At 29.9% G+C, this 15305-nt stretch overlaps 1 protein-coding gene across 14 annotated transcripts in view; it reads right to left on the reverse strand.

Moving 5' to 3' along the window:
• The window catches only part of LOC134685304 (MAP kinase-activating death domain protein-like), an 82731-nt gene that overhangs the window by 6441 nt on the left and 60985 nt on the right, over positions 1-15305 (reverse strand). For 6 of the 14 annotated variants that reach the window (XM_063544947.1, XM_063544946.1, XM_063544949.1 and 3 more), the window contains 11 exons: positions 14375-14784; positions 13790-13949; positions 13290-13410; positions 9980-10196; positions 9322-9429; positions 8521-8685; positions 7921-7993; positions 7524-7630; positions 5338-5376; positions 3304-3376; positions 1394-1440 (listed from right to left, as the gene is read on the reverse strand). In XM_063544947.1, the coding sequence (XP_063401017.1) occupies positions 1394-1440; positions 3304-3376; positions 5338-5376; positions 7524-7630; positions 7921-7993; positions 8521-8685; positions 9322-9429; positions 9980-10196; positions 13290-13410; positions 13790-13949; positions 14375-14784 (1520 nt within the window). Of the gene's footprint in view, positions 1-95; positions 172-1393; positions 1441-3303; positions 3377-5337; positions 5377-7523; positions 7631-7920; positions 7994-8520; positions 8686-9321; positions 9430-9979; positions 10197-13289; positions 13411-13789; positions 13950-14374; positions 14785-15305 lie in introns of all 14 variants that reach the window. The other 8 variants (XM_063544957.1, XM_063544951.1, XM_063544958.1 and 5 more) reach the window with 5 other exon arrangements.

The following is a 15305-nucleotide window of genomic DNA, read 5'->3' on the forward strand; positions in this document are numbered from 1 at the left end:
AAGATAAACTGGATATTGTATGATAAACTAATACATATATGTTAGTTCTACAAATAAAACTGGTTAGAAAAGCAAAAGGAACTAAAACTGCATACACTAATTTGACAACAACTCCAGTCTAGCAATCTGAACAGCTATTACTCTGTGTAACATCAGAGCTATTCCCTGAGCCTGATAAAAAAATATAAAACAAAATCGTGTTCTTGACTGGTATTCTAATAATACAACAATTCATGCAAAGCAAGACCAAAATATTAGTAAACTGTAACATTTTAAGGAAAAAGCTTCAAGTAATTTTTTTGCTTAAAGTTAATGACATGTTAATATATCAGCAACATTCTATCAATTCAATAGCAACTAAAGAAAAATAAGCGGCATATTAAATCTATAAAAATCTTAAACGAACAGTAATGAGTTGTCAGGACTTTTAATACCAAATTCAGATTAATGTTGTACAATATTGTACTAAGATTAGGATTTTTCCAGTAATTTAACCTAAATCCGCTCAATAATATTATACAAGAGTGCAAACATCAGCATTAACAAGTTATAACAGTTACTTTTATTACTTGGGAAACATAGAAGGCCCTTGGTTGTCTGCTATTAAATTGTTCAATAACATTTTAATGAGATATGAATATAGATATTTCCTTCAAGTTGGACAAGCTGCATCAGGTTTTAAAAGTCCTAGTTCAGCTATTAGTTACAGCCTGTAGGAGGATGTTTCTGCCCCGGGGTAACTTCTCAGACCAGTATTTGCTTTTTTTCGTTAATGCACTTATATTGTACTTGAGAAGGAACAGCAACTACCAATTTTTAAGTTGTTGGTTTGGCCCAGACGGCATGCAACCAAGCGACCAGAGTTAAATGCAGGTTACTGTATGATACTGATATCAGTATAGAAAAGATGACAATCTGATATGATTGGTTTTATTCAATAACTTAGTTGCATGCATTATTTGCAAACAGTGGTATTTAGACATTGAGGTTTTTACAACAAAAACAATCATTATTGTTCACAATGGTAAGGTCTGAGGTTCACACATATTTGTTTTTATTTACAGAGTTTGCAAAGGTGTGGATTGTTCACAGAGCATTTGATACAATGAGCAATTATCACTTACATGTGGAAATTCAATGGCTATCAATAATTATATATTACTTAAATTTAACATTTGGTCTTAATTTTTAATAAGGCCAGCACATTTTCCTTGGCAAACTCTGAAACCTATTAAACACATGAAAAAGAAATGGAACCATTTCTATCTAAAATTACAGAAAAAAAAGCAACAGCTGTCTTAGAACACCAAAGTAAATGAAAATGAAACATAAACCAAAGTATACAGGAAAAATGAAAAAATATATCACATAAATGAAATAAGTAGGTATTTACCATTCTTGACTTGAATTTGTGCATGGTTACTTGCCGATTTTTGGGATCTGAAAAAAAGAAGCAAAAAGTTAATAAAGAAGTTTCTGTAAAATATAACATACAAACTGCTTTAATGCTATACCAATAATATTGTTCATCAAATCATTTGAAAACCCTATGTAAATGCTACAGCAATAATATTCATGATAATGTTAATTCAATCATTTGATGCTTATCTAATTTCTAGACTTAAGTAATCTAAACTTTAATATATTTATTCATAGGTCAACAGCGACATTGACTCTTTTTTTTTCTTTTGTGTACAAACAAGTGTTTTAAATGATCATTCTGTTTTATACCATTTATGAGCTGGTTCAAAATGTACTGGTTTAAATTCAGTTCATTAACATATAAATAATACAAACATTTCAAAATTAGAAAACCATCACTAAAATTGCATGGCACATTCAAAATGGGACAAGCTAATGCCTATTAAGAAACATATATCAAATTTTACAGACTTGTCATAGTTTGTTGCCAGAAAGAGTAGTATAACAAAAATACCGAACTCCAAGGAACACTAAAAATTGTCCTTTATCAAAAGGCAAAATCAAAAACTCAAATGCATCGAACAAATGGAAAACAACCGTCATATTCCTGACTTGATGCAGGCATTTCTTTATGTTGAAAATGGTGGATTAAACCTGGTTTTATTGCTGGCTAAACCTCTCACTGAAAACTGACATAATCAAAAACTAATAGAAGCCAATCTTTCCAAAATCAATAAAACCCTTACTTGGGAGGAAGGACCATATAATACCCATATATGAAATGTGATAATGGCAATACAGCTTCATCAAAATCAATCTCAATTAAATTCAACATTTGGATTTTGGTACAATTGGAAGTTAAATAGACCTTAACAGAAGGGTATATGTGCATACAAATACAACTGCATACCAAACATCATTTAACTAATGACCTAATCACAAGTTTTAACATATTCTTAAAGTTGTCACCCCTAGAAACAAAACCCCGGTTCAACTTGAAGAGGCAAAACAATAAATGCAGCAATTATGCAAAGACAAACAAAGCGCAGCAAAATTGAACAAAAGTTAAACAAGATCAACTGGCTTATTTTGAGAAAGTTTAAAGGAATAATAATTATGACAAAATTCACTTTCCCCCTGTGAAAATCAATCACTAATATTGCCATTATCCTAACATGATTCTATTTTTTAAATATTTTGCATAGAAATTGTAACAATAAGCTATGTTAATAAACTTAAATCAGTTAAAAAAATATTTCAAAATAATTCTTCAAAGTTATCGATAAGTAAAAAGTAAAAGTAAAATACTATTGCAATGTTAAAGAAGTAATATAAAATATCTTATTGCCAACTATGGCAAAAAATACTATTGAAAAGGTTTCAGAAAACTCTCAAATTCTCTTTACTTGATTGAAAATCACATTCTAAAATATATTTCTGCTACAAACCTTAAAACAATAGCACAACACCAGACATTTGACACTCAAGCAAAATACCAATTCTCCACTCTTTCCCCCCGTATACAACAAATAAATACTACTCAGTTTTTTAACATGTATATATATTATAAATATGTACTACATTCAAAAGCTATATTTACAACAACTATATTTTCTAAGTACAACATTAAATGCAACAACAATGTTACAGTATTTCTGCTCACCTACAAAATAGTAAGAAAATATGATAAAAGCCACAATTGCCATTTTCTTTTAAAACTCGTTTTCAACCATAAATCTGAAATCGATAAATCATCATTCTCTCGTTCTGGAGAATGACTGAAATATCAATTGCAGATTTTAGTGCAAAAGTTTATGACAACATCAATTAGCGACAAAAGAAGAGAAAAAAGTAAAAAATAAATTGAGCCAAAAACCTTACCAAATTCCTCAAGAACAAATATGCCTCCTTTCTGTGTGAAACATTTCTTGATACGACCTAGCTCAATAAACAACTGAAATAAAAATATTGAAAGCAACTTAGCTATGGAGTTTGGTTATTAACACATCAAGCTCGTGATGGTGGAGTTGAGAGAAATCCACAAAAAACACGATTTTTAGATTCTCATTCCGTTACGATATGATACTTCCTGAGTAGGATGTTTTTTGAAATTGAGAATCTAAAAATGTGTTTTACTCTCGTCACTAAGTTTAGTTTGAATTTGGAAACACTGCTGATTTTATAGTATGGAATTGGTAAGGAAAAATAAAGTCATGAGTCAGAAATAGGCTATACATAAAAAATGAAACAGAAATAAAAAACGTGCTACATGAGAAAAATAGGGAAGGCTAGCAACACTGCAACATTACAACACTAAACAGCAAATAAAAGACAAAAAGACACAACATTTGAACAAGTATGTAGATCTCTTATTACTTCAAAGTTCATATAATTTATGAAATGTTTTCTTTTCTTTCTTAAAAATTATGACAATAGTCACGATGTTTTATTAAACCTAGACTATGCATCTCTTGATCACTATTAATCAATCAGAAATATTGATTATGTATTTAGTGAAAATGTTTATTGAGCAATACTAAGATCTACAAACTTTATATCTATATATATACACACACACATTTACACACTACAATTACCTCAAAGTCCTGAATTCCCAAAGGAGTTAGCAAAAGGAAAAGAGAAGTTAAATGTTAAACACCATCACCACAACAAATACAGCAACACCAGGCAGCAAAATAGAAAATAGTCAAAAAATAATACGTCAATTCTGAAATGACAAAATCTTACCGTTTATATACAAAACTTTCTTAACTGCTTCAAGGGCTTTTTAAAATAATTATAATTCAATCCATTGATATAATATATAACGGCAGTTGTCACACAATGGAAAATATTTGTTATATTGTGGTTTTTAAAAATTCACTGAACTTTCAAGCTTATTCTTTTAAAATCTAATTTCATCCTGGCTAGAAAAAATGGAATTAAACTAAAAGTATTAAGGTAAAAATAAAGAACGACAAAATTTACTTTCTACAGGAGAAAAATATATGGGTTGTATGCAGGAGTAAATAAAGGGAAAAGATAAAATTTTTATACAGTTCTAGTAGGTCAACCACATGAATATTGAGTAAAATTGATTCAATTTTCATGCAGGACATGAAATGACAAGTATTTATGTAAAATGCAGTGGTGGATTCATAATATTTAAAACAAGCTTAATTTCCAGAAAAAGGACAAAAAAGTTGGATAATTTTGTGCATATACCTTCAGTACACTGAAACCACCACTGAAGATCAAATTTTAGAAATGAAATATGTCAAAATTTGGCATGAAAGTACATGTCCTTAATCTTTAAAGACAGAAAAGATAATGCAGGACAGGTTTTAAGAAACATCCTAAGGGTGCTGTATGCAGGATAAAATAGCACTGGTCAAGCTAATATTGTCTATGACTAATACTTTGCCTTGAAATTATGAAATGCACAGGTTTTCTTATCCACAGTATTTTAAATTTATCAGAAAAAGTCAAAAAGATCAAATATAACACTGCAAAGAGTGAGAAAAATGGACTTATTTTGTATTAAAACATATGAAAAAATAATATGTGTTTGAAAAAATAAATAAACACAAAAATGTAAAATTGACAGTGCTGGTCTTATCTTTAATGTATGAACTAAAGTTCATGTTTCTCCAAAGTACATGCTCTGTTTTCTTTCAGTTTTGATAATACTGGATTTAATCAGTCCCTAAAAATTAGCAAATATATACATCAGAATATATATATCTAACATTCCAAAATTTGTTATATAATTTTGTTTTGCTTCTGTGGTGTTATATATGGGATGAGGAAATACGGCAAGATACATACTAAGACATAAGCAATCATGCAACATTCAACACTCAAAAGCCAATCCCAACAAAGTACAACATTTAAATCTAATGTTACCATGGTTACCCCTTGGTCTGTTTTCTTTAAAATTGCATTAAATTTTGTCTGTGGGAATTTTGAAGAGAATTTAAGAAAAAAATCATGAATAATATAATCAGGTACTAATAATGATGTTTTTTTCTATTTAAAACAATTTGTACGAATAATAACGCAATGCAAATAATATAATGATAAACTAAATAGGTAAAAGTACATGCAGCATTGTAATGTAATTCTCATATTCATCCAAAGCTCTCAACATGCATGTAAAAGTACACTTGGGGTAAAAATAAGAAACATAAATAATAAAACTAAAATCCTTACTAGTCTTTCAATTTGTAATTTTCTTAAAATTTCCTTCAAAATTAGATACAAGTAGGCCATGTAGCAGGTTTCTAAATTTTAGTTAAGATTTTTGTATTGCCTAATAAAGGTTGTTTACATGAGCAAACACAATTAACGAAACAATGTTCATTTTTATCATGAGCTTTCACATTTCTTGATCATAGCCATTTATCTCAATTTTTAAGTATTTTAAACAATTTAAACATAAGTCTATAAATACTATACATTTAAATGTTCGCCAGTACAGTGCAGATCTTTTTTCAATAAACTGAGCTTTAAAATCATTACTTAATAGTAAAACCAAAATTATTAAAGTATTAAGGAATTTATTTTCTAACTCATGCAAGTGTGTGCTTCAAACCAGCAGTATTTCAACTTGGTGAATTATTTGTGTAGAAACTGCACTCTTAATATATAACTCAAGCAATGCACACAAGATACCAGTGTATACCTCAGTTAAATGTAGGCCACTATATAATTTTTTGTTTCATGCCAAAATCAAAATTAAATTGATAGTGTTATCAGTATGGAAAACTAAGTATCCTTTTTTCACCTGATATATTCAACTTCCGACTCAACAAGAATATCTAAATATTTTGAAGTACTGTGTGTTTTTCATCAAATGGTTTTTAGATTTCTTTTGAACAGAAAATGTCAGAGAATATTCTCAATATAACACTTATTATGACAATATTTTTATAACATTTACTAAATCTAGAATTTTACAAGAAATTGTTTATAGATGACATTGCACAAAAAAGTATATGTATGTGGCATATAAAACCTATTCATGTTAATATATACATACTCCTACTTTCTAAAGCATTCAATCTAACATATTAGTATATCTCATTATGCCTTTTTTACTCAACTTGCATTTTTCATTATTTGCATGCTTCTAAACTATCTTTTATAAAATAAAGAAAATAAATTGAAGTTGATATTTTTTTATTTTTTTCTTCTTCAATTTTTGGAATTAAATAAGGAACAAAAAATGATTGTATTTTCAATCAATGTCAGATGAATTCTGCTAAAAGAATACTATTTTGGAAAATGAAATTCCATAGTTTTGCATGAGCTGATATTCATCTTATGTTTGCGAGACTGAAAAAGCTTATATTGATAGTACTAAAGTGGTACTAGATTTTTTGGCTGATATAAATCTCAGCATTTCAAAAAAGAAAAATTTTTGAACTCAGACTTGAGCTGAGATTTCCTGATCTAAATCTAATATTTAAATTAGTCTCCTGCAATATAATTGATAGATGGATGAGTGGACCAGGTCAATTGATGATCAACATATTGATTGACAAATGCTTTAATCACTTATCCATAACCAGTTTTCACAACTATAGTCATAAGTTAACTAGATCAAGAGTTCAAAATTAAACATTCTTTGACTTATCATATGATTGTTAACTGTCCTAGAAATATAGACAATTTTGATTTTAATTTTTTCCATTTTTATTTAAGCAAAATTTCTTTACAACTATCAAATCCTGGAAATTAAATTATTTGTGGACAAACTTTTCTAAATGAGAAAGATTGCATGCTTTTTGAAAGCTTGTTTTGCAAATCATATTCATTTAAGGTGACATGTGAGTTGCACTGCAAAATATATATGTTACACATGTATATCACCACTCTGTGCACACTAGATCAACACACAAAAAGGCTCTAGTCTACAAATAGACAGTTCACACAAAGAGAGTTATCTCCCTTCATTGTTCTATACATTTTTGAAACTGTGACATTATTTTTTGTTTTTTAAATACTGAAGAGAAAAGTTTCATACATGATGAAAGGGAGATAACTCTATGAGGTGTTTTGGTGACTTCATGGGAAGAGTCCATTATTGTGATTCCTACCTTGCTATTGGCCAGTAATAATCCAATCCCTTCCATACAGACTTGGAGGAGTCCACCTTGTCCAGACTTCAAATCTTGCACAGGGAATTCTCCACCAAGTTCAGTGGCTGAAAAGTTGTTTTATTATTAAAGAATAGATGTTAAACGACTTATGGTTTTTTTTACAAATGTCCTTGTTGACTTTGGTGTTCAATGCTTAATTCATTTTTTTTTAAATAGTCTTTCTGAAATGCATAAGTATAGACAGAATTTTTCATTTAAAAATACATAACAAATATCATAGTACAGAAAAATAAAATCTATCTTTTTTCAATTGTTATCTAATGTAATCACCATTTCAAACCTACTTTACCAATAGGAGACAGCTATACCCTGTTCTGTTTAATTATAATCTTACCTGGAACTTTGCCATTATTCCTAGATGCAGCTTTTTCCATAGCTTCTTTTACACAGAAATATAGTTCTCGACACTGAAAAAATATGTACTGATATCAGGGATCTGTAAGTTTTTTTCCAGTAGTAACATTTAGTTCATTTAGATACATAATAATGGAAAGTGAGCTATATGAGATCTATCACAATTAATACACTCCAAATATTGCTATTAATATACATTCACTGATTTAGAAAATATTTATTAATCAGCATTAGTACAATTATATTTATAGACTTACATTCAAACTCAGGAAAATCTACTGACTGATTAAAGGACAAAACAATTAATGAAAAACAAATAGGATATTCAGCAACCAATGACAAACTCCTGACTTAAAAGACTGGCACATAAAGACTATGATGATTGTATTGTCACCAAATAGAAGTTCCTTCATACTATAAGTTCCAAAAGGAAAATATATTCTGGAATATTATGTCCACAGGAATAAATATTACAGAATATGTTCCAACAGGAATAGATATTATGACAAAGTTTATAACAAAGTTTCCAGCGGAACTTGTCAGGTGGAACAAATATATGATGATTTTTTAACCTTCTTACCTTTTTAGTATAAAACTGATTGAGTTGCACCTTCTCCCCATGTTTTCTCCATAGACACAGCACCTTAGTTTTAGGACAATAAGTCATATTAACTAGCTTCTCATACCACCATCGATCACATATTGCACTTGTCACACTACGTAATATAATACAATCATCACACACCTGTAATTAATCAAACATTTAAAAAAAAATACATGCAAATGTAGTTTTATGAAAAGTTATAAAATGGGTTCAAATCTTGCATTAATCTAATTATTCATAGAAAGATAATTTAATCTGTCATAACTGAGTACATGGATAATATGAAGCTGGTCTCAAAATTTCATTTAGAATTATTTACCCCAACGACTATTAGATTGAGGCAAAATTGAAAAAATCTGCTTATCTAAAGTAGATTGATAATGCTATTTTTTTAGGTCCTTTTAATCATCTAGCATCTCAACTGTGATGGTTCTTATACAGCCTTGAATTTCAAATTTTTGGCTTAGAGTGTGCCTGATGAAGATGAATCCAGGAAAGTGCTTTAGATGCATGAAATATTAACGTTTTGTTTTAATTTTTTTTTAATGTATTTATATATTTTTGAAGTGTTGTTGTCAATTTGGAGTTCATTTTAACGTTGCATTCATTTGCATAATTTGACAACCCTGCATACCAAGGTATCCACTTCAGGGACTCTATCGAAATGATTCACACAGGTGTTGGTTCAACATGCGAAGTTTAATTATATATTTTAGATTAAAATCTATTTCTGGCATTTAACAGATGTAACATTATGTTTATCATTAGTAAACAAACCTCCATAAATAACATATCTCCCGTGTTATCTGTACCCCAGTGTACAGTAAATGATTGTTTCTGCATAAATCTACTGCCCACTGGTTTAAGATCTATATCATTACCATGCTGAAATATAAAGTCACATTAAATCAACAAGAAATAAGATTTTTTTAACATCAGCTAATACATAAAACATTTTTTTTTTAAAGAGAAATGATTGAACCTTTGCATTTTGTGTTTATATGAAACATTTCTTTTCTCAGCATCTGAATGCACGATCTAAAATGAAAATCAAGGTTAACTCTTTTTGAAATTTGAAACAAAAAGGTTTGATTATAAATATTTTTTGGCGTAAAGGTTTTGTTCATCATTAAGCATATTTATTATATCAAAATGTGAAAATCAGGTTTTTATCCTCTTTAAATCTTGTTTTTCTATAATTTTTCTTTTCTGTTACATTAGAACTCATGAGACAAGTGTGGTATATTTCTAACTTGTAAGTAATTCGGCAACCCTCACAGTGATCATGGAATGTATACATCCACCAACATTTTAGTACTTTTCAATGTTTGGCCTTGTTACCTAAACACAATCTGATTAAACTGTTTCGTGTGCAGCTGATATGAATTTCATCAAATACATCTTAAAACTTTTTTTAAATGTCAAATGAACTTACCAGATTTGGTATATTATCTAACAAGAAGTTGATTTCCCCACTGTATGACAATCCAATATGAGATTTGCCAAGTAACCTTCGTACTTTCTTGCGTATTTCCTGTTTATGAACCCGCATCATCACCATAAATGCAACAATATTATAAAGTATCACAGACATTAATCTATCTTCATCCTGCTCCAAACGTTTCCTTTCTGACTGACCCAGGGAAGTATACCTATAAATACACATATCCAATAGTACATTATCTAAATTATACAAATTCAAAATAATTATAATGTACATTTCTTAAAAGCTATTTGAGAAAGGTAAACATATTATAAGATTACACATACCGGTGCATTACGTTCGTGCAAAAATCATTTCGTTTGCACGCATTTTTTTGACAGGTTAACTCAGGTAAAATACAGTTAATAATACTTCTCTATTTATTAATTTGTTCAATTTTTTACAAGTAAAAGCACCCCTTTCTTTAGTCTAAGTCTCCTTCTCACCAATGAGGAGGTGGAAGTAGGACTTTGATAATTGGTTTTTATTCTGCATTTGCAATCCTTAACAGTGCATCTCGAAGATATATCCCAGACTTCAGAGTTCTATCAATACAGAAAATAAATCCATCGTATGTTTATGATTTTTTTCCCTCGATTTGTTTCGGACAAACGAAACTCAATGCTTGTGCCTTGGTGTAACTTTACAAATTAACTTAAATTATTTACTAATTTTAAAAGCGATCACTATTTGTTGAACACTATTCACTATGAAATATTCGCAATGAAGTTACATGTATGTGTTAATCTATCAACAGGGTTTATCATGATCACTTTATTAAATATGAACAATATAAAATTTGAATTAACGAATATTTTCAAAATTAATAATTGATAGTCATATCTATTATGAAATCAAAAAAAATACGGTCAATTATGATTTAATTTAATTTTCATTTATATCTTTTACTGAGTTTACCTGCAAAATTAATGCGAGCAAAGGTAATCAAAAGCTGCACGCAAACGTAAAACATTTAAATCCCCAAATGCACACAAATGTAGTGCACCCACACATACTGACCACTTAGCGAAGAACTGTAAACACTTGTAAAATATAATTAACCAGATGCTCCGCAGGGCGTAGCTTTACACGAACACAGAGGTTGAACCCTGAACGGTTGGGGCAAGTATGGACACAACATTCAAGCTGGATTCAGCTCTAAATTTGGATTGTGATTAAATAGTTGACACAGCATAGGTTTCTGACACAGAATGAATGTGTTCTTATGAACTTAAAATTTTTGTTTTCTCTTAGAGCAATTCACTATGCTGTTGAATATTAATCCTCTCAAAAAAAAGTTTGAAGAAATTTTCTTTTTATTTATGAAATTTCAAATGAGAAAAATTGAACCCAATTTTTTTAATCACATCCCCCTTTCCCTTATTCCAAAACTAATCTCAATTAAAATTTCTAATGGAGTTTGCAACAATAACTACTCATTCAAATACATCATAAAATATTAAGATGTAAAAAAACTGCTTGTTATCACTGAATGGTAAAGATTATTTTAATTTATCAGTTGGTAGTAAAAAGTGAATATACGTTGCGTTTTGTTTAAATATACTTTTTCACTCTTTTGGTCTTTTGGAAAATGTTGTTTGTGCTGTTTTTAGACCCTTCTACAACGAAATTTGTTTGACATGCACACGTATAAAAATTGCGGTTTTTATCCAACGCAGTCATAGGTTTGAACGTAGTTTTCAATTTAGACTCGTTTACATTGTATATTATATATAACAAAGATTTAAGTTGATTCTGGACAAAGAAAGATAACTCCAATTAAAAAAAATTCTTGCTATTTCACAATATTGTGCAATTAGATATTTCTTGCTTACTTTTCTGGAAAAAGGAAGATAACTTTAATTAAAAAAAAAAATGCTATTTCACAATATTGTGCAATTAGATATTTCTTCCCATTGCACAATACTGTGCAATTGAAAAGTCTTGCTATTGCACAATACTGTGAAATTAAAGATTTCTTGCTATTGTGCAATACCATACAATGGAAAATTTCTTGCTATTGCACAATACTTAAAATATAATAATTTTAGATCCTGATTTGGACCAACTTGAAACCTGGGCCCATAATCAAAAATCTAAGTACATGTTTGGATTCAGCATATCAAAGAACCCCAAAATTTCAATTTTTGTTAAAATCAAACTAAGTTTAATTTTGGACCCTTTGGACTTTAATGTAGACCAATATGAAAACAGGACCAAAAATGAAGAATCTACATACACAGTTAGATTTGGCATATCAAAGAACCCCATTTATTCAATTTTTGATGAAATCAAACAAAGTTTAATTTTGGACCCCGATTTGGACCAACTTGAAAACTGGGCCAATAATCAAGAATCTAAGTACATTTTTAGATTCAGCATATCAAAGAACCCAACCGATTCATTTATTGTCAAAATCAAACTAAGTCTAATTTTGGACCCTTTGGACCTTAATGTAGACCAATTTGAAATCGGGACCAAAAGTTAAGAATCTACATACACAGTTAGATTCGGCATATCAAAGAACCCCAATTATTCAACTTTGATGAAATCAAACAAAGTTTAATTTTGGACCCTTTGGGCCCCTTATTCCTAAACTGTTGGGACCAAAACTCCCAAAATCAATACCAACCTTCCTTTTATGGTCATAAACCTTGTGTTTAAATTTCATAGATTTCTTTTTACTTGTACCAACATTATGGTGCGAAAACCAATAAAAATGCTTATTTGGGTCCCTTTTGGCCCCTAATTCCTAAACTGTTGGGACCTTAACTCCCAAAATCAATACCAACCTTCCTTTTGTGGTCATAAACATTGTGTTTAAATTTCATTGATTTCTATTTACTTAAACTAACGTTATTGTGCGAAAACCAAGAATAATGCTTATTTGGGCCCTTTTTGGCCCCTAATTCCTAAACTGTTTAAACCAAAACTCCCAAAATCAATACCAACCTTCCTTTTGTGGTCATAAACCTTGTGTTAAAATTTCATAGATTTCTATTCACTTTTACTAAAGTTAGAGTGCGAAAACTAAAAGTATTCGGACGCCGACGACGACGATGACGCAGACAACGACGCCAACGTGATAGCAATATACGAAGAAAATTTTTCAAATTTTGGGGTCGTATAAAAACAGATCTACAGTTCCAATGTCATAAGGATGAACAGGTAAAAGAACTTCCCCATTACTTTATTGTGCCACTTCAGAATGTGGAGTAAATAAAGAATTATTATGAATTAGACCTATGAATATTCTACAAACCTTTCCATCATTTCCCCTGGTCCCTGGTCCATGCCTATTATATCCCTCTCCTGTGCTACAGCATCTAAATATACATCTTCCCAAAACTGCATCTGGTCCCATAATCTTGATCTGTCTTTACCTTCAAGATAATATATAAAAATCTAATCTACTCAATTTTGGGGTTAAAAAGCTTGTATTATTATTAGTTATCTTCAAATTAATTTGAGCATGTTTATCCTTGTCACATCAATGTTTTATGAAAGAAATTACCTAATTTTCATATTCTTAGATAGTATAAATACTACTTGTATTGTGTCTATCACCTTTTTATACATGTCTTGATCTAAACGTACTTTTGTATTAGTGAAAATTGAGCAGTTCACAAAATAAATATCAAAATATAAAATCCTCCCTCCTGCCCCGATTTGTTGATACAAGTGGGTAAGATTTAGAAAAAAAGGAAAACAAATGTATATCTATAACTTCAAACATCTTATCTATATTATACACTTCCTCACCTAGTAAACCCTCAAAGAGGAACATCCTACCAGTATCAGGACTATGAGGTACGGGAGAGGTACTGATGACTTTACCCTCATGATATCTGAACCCTGCACTTAGGGAACTTTTATTACTCCACACACTGGGTGATCTACTTCTCTTATTATAACTAACAATCTACAATTTGCATTTAAATAATATATTAAAATTCATTTAATTTTTATATTAATCATCTTTAAATTTGAACATATTAGATGTCATACTCATTTACTTACAGTATTGGAATTTTACTATATTCACTATCACTATATATAGCTACTGAAATTAAAAATCTGTCTTCCTAAATGGTGTTTAGCTTTTTGAAAGATGTAGCAGATAAAAATATTTAAAAATGTTTTATATGATTTTTAAGGTTTTTTTGTATGCTTTTGAAAGTATTCAAATATGTTTGCTTTTCTAGGTAAAATTGTTGAATGCATTGTCTTAAAAATGTGGATGAGTTTCTAATAATAATGAAAAGTTAAAAGTGTAAGTTGCAATTTCAGATTTTCCTATTCTAAAGAAATCTGATATTCACACAACTTCAAACAAAAGATACTAACCCCAGACATTTCCATTTCACTGTCAGACATAGCCCCTCTAATAGAATGGTGGTTAATCCTCTTCTTTGTTCTTCGTCCTCCATCAGTCCCGTCGGTTTCAGAACTTGAACTAATCAACGTATTGGCTTCCGACACCTCAGAATCAATACTACACCTCTTGTCCAATCCTTGTGAAGAGTTTATAATTTCCTTATTTCTGACGATATGATGTAATACATCAGTAGGAGATTTTAAGTCCGATGTGTCAGTTTTTGTCACAATAATGTCACATTGTTGTCTTACAGATAATGATTTTGGTGTATTTCGGTTTTGGTCAAGAAATTGTTTGTTAGAATCCAATGAACTACCTTCATCAATTTTTCGTATTTCAATATTTTCAAATTCTTCACCATTTACGATAACTGGTGACCCTGTAAATGAAACAAAAATTTAGTATAAAAATTTTGATTATGACAAATACTTCACAGTAGCTCAAAAGTACATGTATTGTGCTATTAGCAAATGGAAATGGAAGTTTTTATCGGCCTTGACTGGCTATACAGCCCTTGCACGGTCAGTTATTTTATTAGCAAATGACATTTTCTCACTTACAAGAACATGACTTTAACCTCAGGAACCAAAACGAAATTAAAAATGCACATAGAAGCTTTTTTTTATACAATTACATGACAGCTGAAACTTCTGAGGCAGTCTTTTTTTTAAAGAGCTAAAATCTTTGAATTCTACATTACGAATACTTATCATGCCAGGAACAATGGTAAAACACGAAACTACAACAGTACAATTGATTATACATTTTCTGTTTTCACAAAATCTTTTGATGAAAGCTAATTATGTCTAGAATTTTGCAACAACTTAACTTCATGACTTGTATTTCCCGAAAAACAAGCACAAACTAAAAACATTAAGTCATATCCACAAGCTAAGGCTA

Source organism: Mytilus trossulus, chromosome 9 (assembly GCF_036588685.1).
Source record: "Mytilus trossulus isolate FHL-02 chromosome 9, PNRI_Mtr1.1.1.hap1, whole genome shotgun sequence".
In the NCBI taxonomy this organism is placed as follows: Eukaryota; Metazoa; Mollusca; class Bivalvia; order Mytilida; family Mytilidae; genus Mytilus; species Mytilus trossulus.